The sequence below is a fragment of the Octopus bimaculoides genome, chromosome 5 (assembly GCF_046866305.1).
Source record: "Octopus bimaculoides isolate indiv1 chromosome 5, ASM4686630v1, whole genome shotgun sequence".
NCBI classification, from domain to species: domain Eukaryota; kingdom Metazoa; phylum Mollusca; class Cephalopoda; order Octopoda; family Octopodidae; genus Octopus; species Octopus bimaculoides.
The window spans coordinates 109,911,950-109,933,536 of record NC_142932.1 but is presented as its reverse complement, the minus strand read 5'-3'; the positions used below and the strand labels follow the sequence as shown (position 1 = coordinate 109,933,536).

At 36.5% G+C, this 21,587-nt stretch overlaps 1 protein-coding gene across 1 annotated transcript; it reads left to right on the top strand.

Annotated features, from left to right (window-relative positions):
- The first annotated feature begins 100 nt into the window (after positions 1-100).
- Positions 101-21,332, top strand: LOC106875804 (cytosolic Fe-S cluster assembly factor NUBP2 homolog). The gene is made up of 8 exons (XM_014924076.3): positions 101-234; positions 9,012-9,136; positions 9,897-9,985; positions 13,788-13,897; positions 15,101-15,255; positions 17,801-17,911; positions 19,726-19,795; positions 21,061-21,332. Exons 1-8 carry the CDS (start codon positions 219-221, stop codon positions 21,186-21,188), a joined length of 804 nt encoding a protein of 267 aa, XP_014779562.1. The 5' UTR covers positions 101-218; the 3' UTR covers positions 21,189-21,332.
- Positions 21,333-21,587: the final 255 nt, after the last annotated feature.

Here is a 21,587-nt window from a genome sequence, read left to right as displayed (position 1 = left end):
TTGCAATAATTTGAAAAAAAAAATGAAATGTAAATAAAAATATTCTTCCTCTCTCAGTCTGTCCACTATTCGACCAGAACCAACAGTAAAATTTGTTTACTGCATGTTACTACGAAAACCCGAATTGTCAGCAACGAGCTATAAGGCGGAACGAACCAAAATCTAGTATTATTCAAGAGCAGGGCACCGTTTACTTAAATTATTCAACTTGCAGGAGGATGTCTAATCACTCGGGTGAGATATTTGTCAATGTTACCAATTTAAGCTCGATCTCTGAACGTTGATTTGTTATTTTGTATTTAAATTTTTCTCTCTAAATTTAATCTTAAGGAAAAAAAAAATAACGTAAAAAAGCAACTTATCATAAGTTGCTTGCAACAATTGATTATTAGTATATTTATACATATGCCTTTTAAGTCTATAAGAATAGCATGTTTCGAGGGAATTAAAGGAATTGATTTTTAGTATGTATGTACATATGTGGCTAAGGGGCAGTTAAACAAAATAATTTCACATCCCTATGCATATGTTCATTTATATTTTATGGATAATTGGTATCGTACTGAAGCTTCACGAAAATCTCATCGGATATTACTGAAAGTGTGCACTCACTGTAGCTTCGTTCACAAACTTGTTGACTTTCAATAAATATTTTTTGAAATTTTTTGATTAGTTAACTGTTAGTATTAGGAATGTGTATTACACGTTTCTGTTTTAACTGGATGGTTAAAAATCATCATTGACAACATATAGTGTCACATGTTTCACCTACTTATTATTAACCATCGAAGGGGCTCTTTACGTGTTCGCCCCACCTGCCAGAAACAGTACTAAATGCCGTACATAAATAAAAATCTAGCAATGATAATGTAGACCTACGTGCTCCTAACAAGTCGGGATGGTCACAACTGGAATGCTTTTGATAAATTTGCTAAATGTTATGGTTTCCACAATGTACTTCGTTGAATTTTGGGATATGCTAGTAAGAAAATACCGTTTTCAGTTTCTTACGTAATAGTTAAGATAATACTATTTTGCTTTATTTTAAATTAAAAGACACTTCTGGAATTGGGCTTTTGATTTTAATTTGAGTTGACCTTTTTTTTTAATCATGTAGTTCTTGCTGATAAATATATTTTCTCAAATCACACAGTACGGTTCTTTTTCCTCTAAAGAAAGAACGCATTTAGATATCCCAAAGACAAGATGGGCACAACTGGGAATTGTTGTCTGTCGAGCACTAAGCAACAATATATATTTAGAAGGCAATGTGCACAGAAAGAAAGCAACACGGGAAGGACAAGTTTTAACACACTCACACACATGTAATTTAAAGTTGGTTTCTTATATTCTCAGTAATTAAGAAAAATTAACCTCTTTAATGTTTCTTTCATTGAATATGTCTGCACTATATCATATCATGTTTTTTTTTTCTATATAGTTTACATTTATTTACATTCTTATGTGAAATACAAATGCATTAAATTATTTATTTTCATTGATCGATTGCCTTATTTGCGATCACAGGTTTTCGGTACAAGGGAGATAATAATCAAGAAAACTTGCGACTTGGATCATTCTGTTACTGAAGACATGTGGATGTGAAGAGGTGTCGTTGTCACTTGCTTCTCCAGAGATGAATTAAGCTATTTCATTTCTTGCCCTAACACTTTTAAGATTATATTGCGTCCATTTGCTATAGTCGAAGCTATATTACATTCAAAGAAAGGGGCAACCAATTTGACTACCGTGGCAAAAACCCATGTTATACCACGGTCCACATTCGTATACTATATCTTTACTGATTGTCACTCGTGTCCCAACCACTTCTATTAACCACTTCTATTAACCTAATCGTCCCCTTCTCGAAATCTTTAACCCCCTTCTTCCAATTCCTACGCCTTAGCTGACTGCGAAGCATAGTCTCCAACTTTCATTCAGATTCCAAGAGGTGCAATATTTCTTCGATTGGTTGTGGGTGTAGCTCTTTAACTAACAAACCAGAGCTATCAACTGCATCGCAACACTCCTGCAAACTGCAGTAGACCTCCTTGTTTGAAATTTCACCCAGTCATTCTTCTATTAAAACGTATCCCCTGTCACTTCCGGCTTATAGTCTCCAACTTGTAACCTTCATGGTATTTGCTGCACCATCTTTTCTCTCGTTTACACTTAACTTTTTCAGTCGTCACACTGCAGCTATTCTGGGGTACCGTCTTGAAGGGTTCAGTTAATTAAAACGATCTCAGTATTATTAGTCTGGTATTCATTCTATCGTTCTCCTTTTGATGAAACACTAAATTTCGGGAATGTAAATAAACCAAAGCCGGTTATCAGACAGTGAGAGACAAATGCGAATGAGTGTTTGAGTGTACCTTGTCTTGGCATCACATAATTGTTATAAATAAGCATCATCATCATACAAGTATGTTTGTTTCCAATTTTCCGTTAATATCATGTCTGGCCGTGGAAAAATATCTTGTTTTGAAACAAGTGACAGGAAGAGCATCCTGCTGTAGAAAATCTGCCTCAACAAATTCCATCTAACCCATGCAAGCATGGAAAAGTGGATGATGATGATGGGGGGATATATATATATAATTATGTGTATTTTTTCTATCTTAATGAATAAAAATTCTTCTGATAGAATAAATGGGTTAATAGAGACCAATGTAGCAAAGAACACAAAATAACTGTGGTTTAGTTCCTGTTTTTAAGGCAGGAACTCCTTGAAATTTTGGGTATTTGAGTATATTTAAGGATTGGAGAAAACGCATGTTATAATTGCATACTTTATTCCTACATATGTTTCAAAGGATTACAACCTGTGTGATCCATAGGGATCTTTGATATTAAAATTGTAACCTTCTCATCAGGGAAAGCATGGGAATCATCTTAAACGTAAGACATTATGACCGATTATGAAAACAATAGATGGATAAGGTTATGACTTGATTCATTTGAAAAAAACCGCTAGAGAATTGGACGCTGCCGGATAGTGGGTTGGACAACACATACCAATCAATGTGTAAGAGCGTACATGCATACATAAATACACATACACAAACATACACATATACATGCATACTGATACATATACATATATATATGTATATATACATACACACACATGTGCACCTGTATATACATATGTATACATATATATATATATATATATATATATACACACACACACACACACATATATATATATAGATACACATATATATACATACACACACTCATACGTCCACATTTATACATATGCACATACGTACCCACGCATATACAAATATACACATGTGTGCGTGTCCCCATATACACATATGTATCCATCTAGATATACACACATGTATAAATAGAAATATATTCATGCACATACACATAGCTATACATCTACGCCTATTACCTAATCAAATAAACAGATTCGCATATACATATACATACATGTATGCATACGTAAACACACGCATGCACATACATACATATACATATACATATATACATATACACATATATATACATATATATGTGTGTATATATAAAAGAAAAATAACTCAAGTGTTTTATATATACATACATACACACACCCCCATATACATACATCCACATATCCATATATGTGTGTGTGTGCATGCATACATATACATATACACACACATACATATACATACATATATATTTTTTCGTACACACACACACACACACACACATATATACACACATGTACACATACATATACATACATAAACACACATACACGCATACATACATATATACATACACACACACACACATATAGAAATATGCACTTACATACAGAACCTAATAACGTATATATATATATATGGTTTTATACAAATACATACACAATTATATATGCTTACATATACGTAGATTTGTACACATACACACATATATATGTATATATATATACTTACAAACATACATACACCCCCCCCCCCCCCCCCCCAGGTATACATGTATACATACATACACACAGATACACTCATCCACACACCTATATACCCATATACATACATATATATATATACACATACACATACATATAGATATATATGTATATATATATATATATATACAGATACAATTTTAATATCAAAGATCCCTATGGATCACACAGGTTGTAATCCTTTGAAACATATGTAGGAATAAAGTATGCAATTATAACATGCGTTTTCTCCAATCCTTAAATTCTTATATATATATATATATATATATATATATATATAGTTAGGTTAAATCTCAGCTGTTTCCTGTTGAAGCACATCTGCTTATTCCATTATTACAATCAATATATATCCATAGTTGCTGCTGTGTGTTAGCCAAAATGTATATTAAAATTGAAAATTATGGAAATATAATTTGCAGAATTGTTGTATAAGATGAGAGGAAATTTGAAATTTTTTGGTACTATTTATTATCTATTACATGAATTTCATTTGCTGATAGGAATTACAAAGATTTACATGTTAAATAGACATCTAAGGAATATCCTATTTGAAATTCAACAGATAGAGAAAGTTTTTTTCTTATAATAAAAGAACTTGCTTTATTATAGAAAACTTACTCTGCTTGACAAATTTCAAATAGAAAATTCTTTACATGTCTATCTAACATGTAAGTCTTTGAAAATCCTTATTAGCAAATGAAACCTGTATAATGGTGAATAGATAATACCAAAAATTTCCACCTTCCTGTTTTGATATATACATACACACACACACACACATTCATACAAGCTCACACGTATACATGCACAAAATGTCTTTTCCTTCCTGCTTGGTTTTCCTCTCTGTTCAACTTGTCACTTTTCTCTTTCTACTCTCAATATTTCCTCTTTACTCTGTGAAACTCCTATTCATCTTTGTTTTCCCCATCACTATCCCCCCCTTTCCACACTGCACCTTATCATTCTATCTACTGAACTACTACCTGCAGCCAAAGTGATTTGTTTTCTCATTTAGAATTACAAACTTTGTAGTTTGAGATTGTGGTTTGTGGTCATACTGGGGCATTGCTGTCAATGTGGCTACAGTCTATTTTTGTGTAGTTGGTTTTTGGTGAATGATGGAGTTTGATATGGTTGTCTTCAACTGTATTTTTTTCACTTTGATATGAATTCATCTGTGTCTGTAATCTTTGACACACAAATAGGATATGGCAAAACCTCATATATTCTTTTACTTGTTTCAGTCATTTGACTGTGGCCATGATGGAGCACTGCCTTTAGTCGAACAAATCAACCCCAGGACTTATTCTTTGTGAGCCTAGTACTTATTCTATCAGTCTCTTTTGCCAAACTGCTAAGGTACAGGAGCATAAACACACCAACATCAGCTGTCAAGCAATGGTGGGGCGACAAACACAAACACACAAATATATAAATATATATATATAGGTGGGCAAAGTTCAGAGAGCTCTTACCTCTGTTGGTGACAAAGGGCCTCTTGCTCAGAGTAAAAGGAAGACTGTATGACGCATGTGTACGAACAGCCATGCTACATGGCAGTGAAACATGGGCCGTGACTGTTGAGGACATGTGTAAGCGCGCAAGGAATGATGCCAGTATGCTCCGATGGATGTGTCTTGTCAGAGTGCATACTCAACAGAGTGTAAGTACCTTGAGAGAAAAGTTGAACCTAAGAAGCATCAGTTGTGGTGTGCAAGAGAGACGATTGCGCTGGTATGGTCATGTGGTGAGAATGGATGAGGATAGCTGTGTGAAAAAGTGCCACACCCTAGAAGTTGAGGGAACCTGTGGAAGAGGTAGGCCCAGGAAGACCTGGGATGAGGTGGTGAAGCATGACCTTTGAACATTAGGCCTCACCGAGGCAATGACTAGTGACCGAGACCTTTGGAAATATGCTGTGCTTGAGAAGACCTGGCAAGCCAAGTGAGACCATAATCCGAGGCCTCTGTCAGGGGTGTAGCTAGTCCACTTATGTGTACCTTTCCTTCATTGGACACTAAACTCTGCTTGCAAAGACCTGTTGAGGCAAGTGAAATCGAAATCGAACCAAATTTGACGACTGGCACCCATGCCAACCTTCTTTCATTGGACAGTAAACTCTGCTTGCGAAGACCTGTTGGGGCAAGTGAAATTGAAATTGAACCAAATTCGATGACTGGCAGCTGTCATGACAGCACATGGCTGTTGTACATAAATGTCATTCATTTCCAAAGTTCTGTGAAAATGTGTCAGACCCATGGAAAAGTGGATGTTAAAATGACTATGATGATAGGCAGTGGATGCTTGTCATTACAATGAAAAAAAAAAATGATAATTTAAACACAGAACAAAACAATTGAATACAACATGAAAAAACACAAGCATAGATATATTCTTTTATTCATTTCAGCTATGCAGCTGTGGCCATGCTAGAGCACAGCTGTTGTCTGACTGTCAAAATGTGTAAATATGTTGACATTTACTCCATGTAAATCATGTTTTTCGCTCAGATATTGAAAAGTTTTGCTCTATCCCCTACACTCGTCTTTGTATACATCAGTGGCATACTTGCTGTTGTCTTGAACAACGCTTACTTCAACGTATCAATTTACTCTGCATAACAAAACATTGTCGAAAGTGAAGCGGTGTTCTTTGATGACAATATTAGTGATAAAATATTCACTTTCAAATTTGCCAGAATGTTTTAAGAATCAATAGATACATTATCGGTTGGTTTCTTGCTGCTCTTCTTGCATCCCATAAATTAGTAGTTTCCTTTCTAATATCTTTTTCATTATCAGTCATCTCCCTCTCTCTCACACACATTCTCATTCCCCTCCTTTTCAATCGATATTTTATAATTATAAAGATATCCATTATTTACATTCGACGGATATTTGTCCTCATCTTGTTTGTTGTTAACACAACGTTTCGGCTGATATACCCTCCAGCCTTCCTCAGGTGTCTTGGGGGAAATTTCGAACCTGGGTTCTCATTCCTAAGGTATTTTTCAATGTTATTATTATTATTATTATTATTATTCAGGTCACTGCTTGGAATCGAACTCGGAATCTTGGGGTTAGTAGCCCCACTCTTAACCACTACGCCACCTGCCCACGGGCATATGGCGTAGTGGTTAAGATGAGGACAAATATCCGTCGAATGTAAATAATGTACATAATTCCTCATCTCTTAAATATAGAACTGAAAGATGTTCATATTCAAATTTGCATATGTATTTCGTTTATGCTAATATGATATCAGGCAAATAACATTAAATTATTTTCACCACGATCATTTAATTTACTTTATCTTTTAAATTTCCAATTACATTCAACCATGGAGTAGTTATCTCCCTTCCGTAATTAGTTTTGTCGGTGCTGCAGAGAAGTGATGTTATTTTAGTACATCGTATTTAGCTCACAATAATTAACACACGTTGGGGATATGATCATAGATTACAGACTGACTTCAACAACAAACTATGAAAAACCAGGTACAAAGGTTGCACAAGAAGACTGAATAACAAAATAAATAAAATAAAGATAATTGTTTTCTTAACTTGCAAGTATCTTTAGTGTGAGCTTATTATGAAGTTATATTTTGATAAAAGTTGCTTTTAGCCTATATTTCGTTTTGTCAGTTTGCTTTCTGTGACCATAACTACAATCTGGTTCTGACTTCAGGTTGGTTACTCCATTTCAACTGCGAGTGATGAAAAAAAAAAAAAAAAAAACCTTAAAAGTTTAATCCTGAAAAGTGTTATTGGAATAAGTTTTTCTGAAATAAAATATTCACACAGTTTGGATTTGTGTTGGGATGTTGCAGAGGAAAGGTGCTTTCTATCCATTTGGTTTTGGGTTCAGTCCCACCATGCAGCACCTTGGGCTAGTGTCTTCTCTTATAACCCTGGGCCGACCACACACGCACGCATTACTTTTTCATACTTTAGTTTACTGAGAAGTGAAAACCAGATGTAAGTTGAGAACTCATACAATAGTGAAAGCTATAAAACATAGTTTAGGTTTTTACTTATAAATCTTGATATTTTTCTTTTCTGGTTTAAAAAGAAAAAAGTTCATTAAGTTAATGAAATGCCATATCATCAGTATTCAGAAAATATTAATGAAATATTACAACTTGAGTATTTAAAAAAAAACCTTTTAATATAGAATGGGGTATATTTAATTCTTAAAATTTATTTTAACTCTTGTTACCAAATTTATATTGAAATGCACTACATTTGTTTCAATTCACTTTGAAAATAATGAAGAATTTAGTAAAATAACTTTGTAGCATGAATGAAATTCCTCTCCTCTCTATTATATATACATACATACGAACGTAGTAAATAACAGCTAGCCTTTGGCAGCATTTTGGACCCTGTTGTGTCCACTACTCTGATTGGTTGGTATTGGCGCAATCTGTCTCTTGCTCTATCGCGCGCCAATATGCAACCCAACCAATCATAGCCTTCAAATAAGGTCACGTGTGACAGTCTGTTTTCTACCTCAGCTGAGCCCACAACTCCTTATAAAAAAACCTAACTTTTTCCTCGTCTCTAGGTCATTCGGTTCTAAACCTTTTAAGGTCTAGCCACTGACCACACAAGACACTGCCAGTTCCAGCGACAACACAACAGCAGCCATGTGGAGACTCATCAACTTCGTCCAACAGCATTCAGCGACCTCCATCTCCTTCGCCACCATTCGTCCTAATGTCAACATCTCTCTTCATACACATGCATAAATGCACTCTTGTCTATAAAACCCTGCCACCTCCAGTGCTGAGATCACTAGATCATGTGATTTCGACCTTCCTTGATCTTGTCAAAAGGGTTAATTCAGAAGAAGGGTACTTGATATCATATAATCAGAAATGGTGCTAAAATGGTAAATGTCAAGCCAAAGTAACACTTAATAAAAAGTAGAAATTTAAAATCAATTTTTTGTATAGCTTTTGGAATCATTATTCTTTCTTTGTCATTTATTTGCAGTTGGAATGTGTTTTTCTTATTTTTCTTTTTGTTTTAATCCAGAGTCTGATGTTAGCCATTTGTCTGGTGTGAAGCATGTGATACTCATTCTATCGGGCAAAGGTGGTGTCGGTAAGAGTACCGTTGCTGTTCAGCTTTCACTTGGACTACTAAAAGCTGGAAAAAAGGTAATCTATTGTATGAACCAAATACATATTTTGATATAAGCCCAGGTATTGCTCTGTGTCTTATGAAGTTTATTTGACGACCATGTGGTTTCAGATTTGATCCAACTCTGTGGATGTCGGGCAAGTGTCTTATGCAATAGCCCAGGGTTGACTTATGATTTCTGAATGAAATTGGAAGATGGAAACTTACAGAAGCTTGTCACAAGCATGCAAACACACACACACACACACACATACACACCATCCCCCTCCTCCTCCTCCTCATCATCATCTGTCCAAATTCCATGCTGGCATGGATATATAATATGTGTGTGTCTGTGTGTAATTTCTTCTTTATATTCAGTTGTAGGCACAGACATAGCTGTGTGGTAAAGAATTCAATTTCCCAACCACTTGGTTTCAGATTCAGTCAAGCTACTACAACAAGCAAAAGAAAACAAAAATTGGTTTCAAATTATGGCACAAAGCCAGCAATTTTGGGGGAGGAGTTAAGTCGATTACATCGACCCCAGTTCTCAGCTGCTACTTATTTTATTAATCCTGAAAGGGCTGAAAGGCAAAGTCAATCCCGGTGGAATTTGAACTCAGAACATATAAATGGATAAAATGCTACTAAGCATTTTGCCCAGATTGTTAATGATTCTGCCAGCTCACCACCTTAAAAATAATACAGATATTATTTTCTACTTAACGAACTATTTGTTTGACATATGTGTTGCTTATTCAAAAAAAAAAAAAAATGTTTTATTTATTTTTATAGGTTGGTCTTTTGGATGTTGATCTTTGTGGTCCTAGTATCCCCAAAATGCTAAACCTTGATGGTAAAGATGTCCACAACTGTCCTGAAGGGTAAGTTGAGGATTTTCAATTAAATTTCAATTGCCTACATTAAATCTAATGTTGAACTTTCTTGAGAGAAAGTAAAACACAATTGTAGTTTTATAAATTTACATCATTAGGTCATGTTGTTTTTTTTCTTCTGTTAATGTCAAAGCTTAGGCATGGCTGTGTGGTTGCAAAGCTTGCATCCCAACCATGTTGTCTTGGTTCAGTCCCATTGTGTAGCATTTTGGGCATGTCATCTATTCTAGCCCCAGTGAGTAGATTTGGTAGGCAGAAATCAAAAGAAAAGGTGGTGAGCTGGCAGAAACGTTGGTAAACAGAAACTGTGTGGAAGCCTCCTCCACCTGAATTACTTCTCTCTCCCCTTTCCTTTCTGTCTTAAAACTTGACCTATTTACCCAACACACATCTCTCACTTGATTTGGGATATCCTTTAAATAAACCACACGCAGTATACTCCGGACACGATATGACATATATCCACCTTTGCTACAACAATTATCTCCGGAAAATACCCACAAGGATTATTTACATGAATATTTACTACTTGAATGAAGCTACACTCCAAGTACTGTTTTTTCTTTCTTCTTTCAGCACATCACACTCACTCTCACTTCCTACTATAACTCTCCTCTTATAGATATAATAATCGATTCCTCTACTATTTCTGCATTGGATTTTCCCTGAAACAGCTGTAAGACTTTATCTATAAAATATATTTCTAACTTTGCCATTGTTCTCTTTATCCTTTTCTCTATTTATACATACATATATATATATATATATATATATATATATATATATATATATATATATATATATATATATATATATATATATATATTGCAGTCATCCATACATGCAGGCATGTCCTTTTCAGGTGACGATGCATGTTAAATGCATTCAAGCCAGTGTCACATAAAGTGCACTCATGCCAGTGCTGCATATACACACCTGTGCTGGTGGCATGTAACAAGCACCCATCATACTCTGTAAAGTGGTTGGCATTAGGAAAGGCATCCAGCTGTAGAAACCATGTCAAAATCAGACAACTGGAGTCTGGATAGCTCTTCAGCTGGCCAGTTCCTGTCAAACCGTCCAACGCATGCCAGCATGGAAAATGGATGCTGCTGCTGATGATGAATATATATATATATATATATATATATAATAGGTGCAGGGATGTCTTTGTGGTAAGTAGCTTGCTTACCAACTACATGGTTCCGGGTTCAGTCCTACTGCGTGGCACCTTGGGCAAGTGTCTTCTACTATAGTCTCAATCTGACCAAAGGCTTGTGAGTGGATTTGGTAGATGGAAGCTGAAAGAAACCTGTTGTTTATATATATATATAGATATATATATATATATATATATATATATATATATTGTGTGTCTGTGTTTGTCTCCCCACCATCACCTGACAACTAATGTTGGTGTGTTTACATTCCTATAACATAGCAGTTTGGCAAAAGAGACTGATAGAATAAGTACTAGGCTTAATATATATATATATATATATATATATATATATATATATATATATATGTCAAGTAGTGATCCTGTTGCTTATTTTGATTTTATTCACCTTACTTCAAGCTGTGCGAATAATACTAGACTGACTTGGTGCTTCAACTTAAATACCTAATTCAACTAAATCTCAATTATATATATATATATATATATATATATATATATATATATATATATAGTGTAGTATATTGCCACTTAAGTGTGGCTGACCCCTAGGGGTGGATGTTACTGTTGCTTTTAGCCCCAGGAGGACATCTCCTCCAGCTGGCTTATCGACACACGACTGTGTCCTGTTTGCCAAGGGAGTTATCCCTCTCACCTCGACCAGCAGCACGAACGTATCCGGATTTCAGGGTTATTTCCCTTCGTCGGCGTTCGACAGCTGATGACCTTGGTGAGAGAGACAAAAACCTGGCAAACCTTATATCTTCTTTTCCAGTGAAGTTCTTCACTGATATTGAAAAGGTGAAAACAAGCAATGTTAATTCTCTAAATGAAGTATTAACAGTAACTGCACGATAAAGTGTAGTATATTGCCACTTAAGTGTGGCTGACCCCTAGGGGTGGATGTTACTGTTGCTTTTAGCCCCAGGAGGACATCTCCTCCAGCTGGCTTATCGACACACGACTGTGTCCTGTTTGCCAAGGGAGTTATCCCTCTCACCTCGACCAGCAGCACGAACGTATCCGGATTTCAGGGTTATTTCCCTTCGTCGGCGTTCGACAGCTGATGACCTTGGTGAGAGAGACAAAAACCTGGCAAACCTTATATCTTCTTTTCCAGTGAAGTTCTTCACTGATATTGAAAAGGTGAAAACAAGCAATGTTAATTCTCTAAATGAAGTATTAACAGTAACTGCACGATAAAGTGTAGTATATTGCCACTTAAGTGTGGCTGACCCCTAGGGGTGGATGTTACTGTTGCTTTTAGCCCCAGGAGGACATCTCCTCCAGCTGGCTTATCGACACACGACTGTGTCCTGTTTGCCAAGGGAGTTATCCCTCTCACCTCGACCAGCAGCACGAACGTATCCGGATTTCAGGGTTATTTCCCTTCGTCGGCGTTCGACAGCTGATGACCTTGGTGAGAGAGACAAAAACCTGGCAAACCTTATATCTTCTTTTCCAGTGAAGTTCTTCACTGATATTGAAAAGGTGAAAACAAGCAATGTTAATTCTCTAAATGAAGTATTAACAGTAACTGCACGATAAAGTGTAGTATATTGCCACTTAAGTGTGGCTGACCCCTAGGGGTGGATGTTACTGTTGCTTTTAGCCCCAGGAGGACATCTCCTCCAGCTGGCTTATCGACACACGACTGTGTCCTGTTTGCCAAGGGAGTTATCCCTCTCACCTCGACCAGCAGCACGAACGTATCCGGATTTCAGGGTTATTTCCCTTCGTCGGCGTTCGACAGCTGATGACCTTGGTGAGAGAGACAAAAACCTGGCAAACCTTATATCTTCTTTTCCAGTGAAGTTCTTCACTGATATTGAAAAGGTGAAAACAAGCAATGTTAATTCTCTAAATGAAGTATTAACAGTAACTGCACGATAAAGTGTAGTATATTGCCACTTAAGTGTGGCTGACCCCTAGGGGTGGATGTTACTGTTGCTTTTAGCCCCAGGAGGACATCTCCTCCAGCTGGCTTATCGACACACGACTGTGTCCTGTTTGCCAAGGGAGTTATCCCTCTCACCTCGACCAGCAGCACGAACGTATCCGGATTTCAGGGTTATTTCCCTTCGTCGGCGTTCGACAGCTGATGACCTTGGTGAGAGAGACAAAAACCTGGCAAACCTGGGGCTAAAAGCAACAGTAACATCCACCCCTAGGGGTCAGCCACACTTAAGTGGCAATATACTACACTTTATCGTGCAGTTACTGTTAATACTTCATTTAGAGAATTAACATTGCTTATATATATGTATATATATATATATATATATTAGTAATTGGCAGAAGTTACAGAGTGACTGAATGGTGAGAGTTTCATGCATTGGCCAACACACAAAACTCTTGGCCTTTGAGTCACCCTGTAACTTCTGCCAATTATTAATAAACACTATATGTATACTCATGTTTTGATTTTTTTTTTCAAGTTTGCATCATGAAACCTATACACACACACACACACTCTCTCTCTCTCTCTCTCTCACACACACACACACACACACACACACTCATACATACACATATAAGCACACACATAAATTGACAGAATTGTCTATATATGTCTATATATGCAAGCCAATGAAGACTAGGTCTATGTTACAGGTGGGTTCCAGTATACTTTGACAAAGAGCAAAGACTGGCTGTTATGTCGATAGCATTTCTACTGGAAAATAAAAATGATGCAATTGTTTGGCGAGGACCAAGGAAAACAGGTAAATATAGACCTAGGTTTTAATAGAAAACATGCATGGCAACTTGGGCAAGTGTCTTCTACTATAGTCTTAGGTCGACCAAAATTGTCTTTGAACAGGTGTATCCTGTGTTGAAGTGATCGCAATCAGGTGTTGAAGTGATCAGTATATATGTATACTCATGTTTTGATTTCTATTTTTCTTGATTGCATCATGGAACCTACACACACACACACACACACACACACACACACGCACACACACACACACACACACACACACACACACACACACACACTCATACATACACATATATGCACACACATCATGAAACCTATACACACACACACACATCAGGTGTTGACGTGATCACAAGGCAACGAGAAGAAGTGTTTCGTTCAAGAGCTCAATGCACCACCCTGTCTAGGAATTGAAACCACAATCTCACGATCATGTGTGTGTGTGTGTGTGTGTCTTTGTGTCTATGTTTGTCATTAATAACCACTTGACTGTTGGTGTTGGTGTGTTTATGTCCCCATAACTTAGTGGCTCAGCAAAAGAGGCCAATAGAATTAAGTATCATGTTTAAAAAGATGAGTACTGGGGTCGATTCATTTAACTAAAATTCTTGAAAACAGTGCCCCAGTATGGCCACATTCTGACTGACACAGGTAAAAGAAAAGATAGAAGATGAGTCACATCAATGAAGTCTTGAAGCTATGAGATACTCTCTCTTTTTACTCTTTTTACTCTTTTACTTGTTTCAGTCATTTGACTATGGCCATGCTGGAGCACCGCCTTTAGTCGAGCAAATCGACCCCAGGACTTATTCTTTGTAAGCCTAGTACTTATTCTATCATTCTCTTTTGCCGAACCACTAAGTTACGGGGACGTAAATACACCACCATCAGTTGTCAAGCGACGTTGGGGTGGGGGGGACAAACAGATGCACAAACATATACACACACACACACACACACACACACAAATATATACGATGGGCTTCTTTCAGTTTCTGTCTACCAAATCCACTCACAAGGCTTTGGTTGGCCCAAGGCTATAGTAGAAGGCACTTGCCCAAGGTGCCATGCAGTGGGAATGAAAATGCATGATTTATTCAAAACAATGTGAATAATTAAGCTTTACATTTGACGAAGTAATCTGAATGCTAAAGGGTTAATAACAGCAACAGCTGTTTATTGTTTCATTCGTTAATAATTTCAGCAATGATTCACCAGTTTATAAACGATGTTTGTTGGCAAGACACTGAATATCTGATTATTGATACCCCACCTGGTACATCGGATGAACATTTAGCTGTTGTGGAAAGTCTTCGAAGTTATAATCCAGATGGAGCTGTTTTGGTTACTACACCTCAGGTAAAGTCATGAACATCATACAACAACTTAACACAGCACCTAACACATGGACAGCACATGACTAGAACTTTCATAATCACTTCAAAAGCTAGCTTTCACCAAAGTCCTGTTTTGGTCGATGTGCATCCTCTTCATTGCAAAGAGAGCATCACAAAGAATAAGTTTCCCTCTTCAGAGCCAGAAAATACTTCAGTTCCCCGAAATTGCAAACATTCTACACACATGAAACCCACAATGGAGTATAGTTCCCACATCTGGGAGGGTACTCTTTACTCTTTTACTCTTTTACTTGTTTCAGTCATTTGACTGTGGCCATTCTGGAGCATCGCCTTTAGTCGAGCAAATCAACCCCGGGACTTATTCTTTGTAAGCCTAGTACTTATTCTATCGGTCTCTTTTGCCGAACCGCTAAGTGACTGTTAACTGCTCATGCAGATGTCCTTGACTAATTACCCACCGGCCACAAAAACAAAAAAAAAAATCTGACACTGGCTGTGTGGTTAAGAGGTTCACTTTACGACCATGTAGTTTCAAGTTTACTCTCACTGCATGCCTTTTTCTATAACCTGAGGCCAACTGAGACTTTATGAATGAATTTGGTAGATGGAAACTGTGTGAAAACCTCTCTCTCTCCCTCTTTCTCTCTCACTGCATACACACACACACACACAAACGTGTACATGTGTGTTCCTCCATCACATGAAAATTGGTGTCGGTTTGTGTATGTCTTTCTAACTTAACACTTCATCAAAAGTGACCTGTACTTTTGACCTGTACTAACAGTTACATTTTGTTTTTCCTCACCAAAATACCATCTCTCTGGAATTCTATCATAGCACATGCTTTTATTCTTGTAGCTTTGGTATTGCAATTGTTTAAGAGGAATGTTAATAACATTAAATTTACTGGTTTTGAAGGTTCTGCGATAGACTAAAGCAATAAATATAAAAAAAAAAAAAACAAGAAGGAAAAAGCAAACAAAAAGACCTTAAACAAATGGATATAGCTGTTTTAGTGAATGAAAGATTTGAACCAAACCTCTTTGTAATTGATCAAGGAACTGATCTAGGAATAAATGACAGTAGCTTCTCTTTATTGACCAACAAAGGGAACTTCTACTTGGTAACTCAGCTATGCTAGAAATAGCTGTGAAGTTACACTCAAATTACACCCTAAACACGGGCCAAAATTAGTTGATGTAATGCTAGATACACTATGTTAGAAAAAGAAAGCAATATGATTATGACTGGAAGATGTTTTCATGATATGGTAGGCTCATTGGAAGCCAACCTGGGACTAAAAAAACAAAAAAAAACAATAAACAAATAAACAAATATATAAAAGACTCTCTCTCTATGAAGAGTACCTACTCTGGGATATAGAACTGTGTTACTAGCTATCTCATCCACAAGGAAAGTAACACTATTTACCTTGTTAACTACCAAGTTAACATTCTTACATCAAACATTTTTTGCAGTTGTGGTTGGTTGTCTTCCATTCCACCAAAATGTCTCTTTACTGTGTAGATTTTGCAAACTCAATCCACAGGTGACATTACTTTACACCCTATACCTGTGATGTCTTGCCATTGAAAAAACAGTTTCTGCTTGTATAAGGCATGAGTATCTCCTGGCAAAGTTCTTCCTGATTCTGTTACTCTGGCACCACTGGAACAAAAGGGTTGCAGGATAACTGAATTTTCCAAATTTCTGATCATTACCTTTTAAATTACCATAGTACTTTACAAAATTCTTTAAAACTCTATATATGCATCATTAATATTCTGAATATAGTCTAGAGACAAATCAGAAGAAATATAAATATAATTTAAGTAAAGAACAAGTTTTATTAACCTTACAAAATACAGGTTAAAGTATATCGACAGTTTGAAAAAAAAAGCAGTGAACTTAGGCTTTTATTTTCTTACAATTCAACCAGCTTTTGAAAACAATATACACACTTTAATTTATACTTATTCAGTAAGATAACAGTAGGTTATTTTACTAAATTCTTATATTTAAAATTGATTGAAAGAAACACAGAAATATGGTAATGAAAGGGTTAAATCAGAAATTTCCTGACATGTTGATTCATAAAAATATGTAATAATAAAACTCTTTCCAATTCACATTTTATGGACTTTTAGATCTCAGTTGCCTCTCTAATATTGTTTTCAAATTTTGATACAAAGCCTGCAATTTCAAGGGAGAGGGTAAGTTGAATACATCAACCCCAGTGCTCAACGGGCACTTGTTTTTTTGAACCCAAAAGGATGAAAGGCAAAGTCAACCTTGGCTTCTGTAATAATGTATTTTCTCTCTCTACAGTAATGATTGATAATAACTTGCCTTTACCTCCAGCTACAAACTCTCATATATAGTTGATACTATTACTCATTCTGCTCTATCAGGCTTTATTTTAACAACCTTAACACATTCTGTCACCCCTGCACACCCTCATTAAATCAAAACTTACAGCTTCTTGTTAATCATCTTTTATCTTATTGTAAATGGTGAAAAATTTCCCTTGTCTCTTTTCATTCTAGTCTGTCTCTGTTGGTGATGTCCGTCGTGAAGCTACTTTCTGCCAAAAGACAGGCATACCTATACTTGGATTGATTGAAAATATGAGTGGATTTGTTTGTCCATCATGCAAGGTATAATTGTTTTAATATTATCAGAATTTTGTGGATTTTGAAACTTCTCTTGTCATCATGTGATAGTAGTAAATGATAGTCATTGTCATACAAGCAGTGTCATTTATTTCCAAGTTTCTGCAAAAACATGTCTAGGCATGAGAGAATATTACCTTACTTGGAAACAAGAGTTGGCAACAGGGAGGGTTTCCAGCCATAGAAAATCTTCAACAAATTCCTTCTGACACATGTGAGCATGGAAAATTTGATGTCAAATGATGATGATGATATTATTATTATTATTATTGAGTGAGAAAGTAGTGCATGCCATCAAAGTGACACTGGGGTAAAATATACGAAGCCCATTATACCCATCATGACTACCCGTCTGATAAGGGTGCACCAGGCACATGCATCACAGCCATATATGTGCATGACATGGTGATCTCATATCAAGATAAACAGTGCAAGACCTCGCAGGTGGCACCCAGTTAGATTTTCTTCAGGTCGAGTAGCCCATCCTGCTCAAAAGGTCTCTGAATAAGTATTGTTTAAGGATGTTGAATGAAACACCCATGTTTCCAGAGGCGAATTATCCAAACTTCAAAGAATTCCTCTCAACACATGGCTATGATGCTCCCCAACTACTTCTGCTTGTGATCAGAGATGCACATGTCATCAGCCACTAAGGGACAAGCTCAACTGGTTAAGGTCAAACAACTGACAAGCAAATCTGTGGTATTGGGCAGAATATTTGTTGTAGCCCATCTTTTATACAAAGACAAGACTGTGTACATGATAACACTTCCAGTCAGTTAAGATCAGAAACCATGAGAGCCAGTACCTGGAGCATTGCATGCCATCAAAGTGACACTGGGGTAAAATATACGAAGCCCAGTATACCTATCATAACTACCTGTCTGATAAGGGTACACTAGGCACATGCATCACAACCATATGTGCATGACATGATGGTCTCATATCAAGATAAACAGCGCATGACCTTGCAGGTGGGGACCAGTTAGGATTTTCTTCAGGTCGAGTAGCCCATCCTGCTCAAAAGGTCCCTGAATAAGGGTTATTTAGGGATGTTGAACAAAACACCCATGTTTCCAGAGCTGAATTATCCAAACCCCAAAAAATTCCTCTCAACACATGGCTATGATGCTCCCTCACTACTTCTGCTCGTGATCAGAGATGCACATATTATCAGCCACCAAAGGACATGTTCAACTGGTTAAGGTCAGACAACTGACAAGCAAACCTGTGGTATTGAGCAGAATATTTACTGTAGCCCATCTTTTATACCAAGACAAAACTGTGTACATGATAACACTTCCAATCAATTAAGATCAGAAGCCATGAGAGCCACTGCCTGGTATTGCATCAAGGCATAGTGCTTGGTACTGCATCAGAGCATAGCATTATAGTACTGCAGGGCATTTATTATTATTATTATTATTATTATTATTATTATTGTTGTTGCTGTTGCTGTTGTACTTTTACACTATTTCTGGTTTCTGAATATTTTCTGCAACATCATCATCATCATCATCTGCTTTCTATGCTGGCATGGGTTGGATGGTTTGACTGAGGACTGGCAAGCCAGTATGCTGCACCAGGCTCCAATCTGATCTGGCAAGGTTTCTACAGCTGGATGCCCTTCCTAATGCCAACCACTCTGAGAGTGTAGTGGGTGCTTTTTATGTGCTACCGGCACATGGTCTGAAAATTGATATTAGGTGAAGTTAAGGTATGAAGCTTTAGCTATGTGGCCCAGAGACCGTAATTTAGTTTGTTTTCTTCATTATTTATGAAATTCATTTTAATTACAGGAGTGTTCTAACCTATTTTCAAAAGGAGGTGGAGAATCCCTGGCAAAAGAACTCAACATTCCATTTTGGGGTGAGTAAACTACTACTACTACTACTACTACTACTACTGCTACTGCTACTACTACTGCTACTACTACTGCAGCAGCAGCAGCAGCAGCAACAAACATACTTGTATAGAGATGGGTATGTTTCTACAGCAGATAAGTAATAGTTGTTTTAACACAGTTTCATTGTGATACTGTTTGAATATCAAATTCCTTTAAAAGGGATGCTTGAACACCCCTCCTTAATGAAAGATGCGTATATTTTGCAGAGGCAGAGTGTAATTTGGGTTGTGAGGGGAGAGTAGAAAGTTGAGTTTTCAATTTGATTACCATATCATATTCATTTGTGTATAATATGTTCATTTGTGAATCATGTTATGCTCATCATGGATTGATCTGTGATAATGTGTTGGCAATCGGTCAAAGATTCTGCTTTGTACTATAAAAACATACTCCACCAACCAACCACAATGCTCAGCTCCTCAGAATGCACTGCTGTGAGGCTGCATATTTCTTTATATGCATTTATGTACTCGTACCCAGTGAACAGAAAAAATCCTAAGGTGTCTCATCCAAAAAAATTACACAGACGAGTGTATACTCTACAGGAGAAGATAGAGATGACCAAGAAAATACATGGTGGAAGCTTTGCTGTTGTGAACCCTGAGTTTGGTGTTTATGATCTTACCATTCATTTCATTTAAAAGGTGTCATGTAGCTAAATGGTTAGGGTGTTCCAGAGAAACAAGCAGCCAAACTGTTTATATACTCAACAAATGCAGCAGTTACTGTATGAAGGAGTCCCTAATTTGCATACTAAAAGTGTTTAACCCTCTATAAATGCCAGTGGACTGTCAACGGGGATCTTAGTCCACACAATACCAAGGTATGATATAATAAATATGTAACATATGGTATAATTATAAACAGGGCAAATTTTAGTCATTTCTCCGCAGGCTGAAAAAGTTTTGAATTTTGGTACAAGGCTGGCAATTTAAGTAGAGGGCGAAAGTCAACTGGTACTTATTTTATTGACCCTGAAAGAATGAAAGTCAAAGTTAATGTTGGCAGAATTTGAACTCAGAATATAAAGTCAGATGAAATGCTGTGAAACATTTTGTCTAGCATGCTAATGATTCTGCCAACTTGTCACCTTAGGACAATGTATATATTGATAACTAAGACACCCGATGAAAATCAGAGATTGAACCAATTGAAATGCTTTATAAATATACACTGCAAATGATGTATATTCATTTATAGTATGTTTATGTAATTGTGCTTTTTTCAGGATGTATCCCCATTGACCAACATCTTACCTCATATACAGAAAGTAATCCTGAGACCACAGACTCGCCTTTGTTTGATGCTCTTTCTTCTATTGTTGAAAAAGTAATTGAAGTTGAGAATACATCTTGAATATTCTTCATTTGAGCCGTTCTTGGATCAGACATTTGTTAATAAGGCTGTTAATTGTTAATAAAGATATTTTCTAACGATTGCCTCAAATACAAAATGATGGTAACTATTCTTTGATACAAAATAAAATTTTTTAATATTTTGGTTATTTATACGATTTCAATTGATTCCTGATTTTAGGCAGTTTATGGTGCACTAATTTCATTTATTTGTTAACTTATTAATCTATTAAGACGTTAACATGAACGTGCAGTTGTCTCCCTTAGAGTATGTCACCTCCAGATTTGGAAATCTGCTGGAAACTTTTGAAATTGCTAAAATTAACAAGAGATCTTAATAACATGGACTTTCAGACTTCATCAAAATCTCATTCAACCCTGTCAGTCAAGTTTCATTTTA

Excerpts from the sequence above, each read along its gene's own strand:
- LOC106875804 (XM_014924076.3), top strand. Across the intron at positions 9,986-13,787 it reads GTCCACAACTGTCCTGAAGG|GTGGGTTCCAGTATACTTTG; the intron begins GTAAGTTGAGGA and ends TCTATGTTACAG. Across the intron at positions 17,912-19,725 it reads TTGTTTGTCCATCATGCAAG|GAGTGTTCTAACCTATTTTC; the intron begins GTATAATTGTTT and ends TTTTAATTACAG.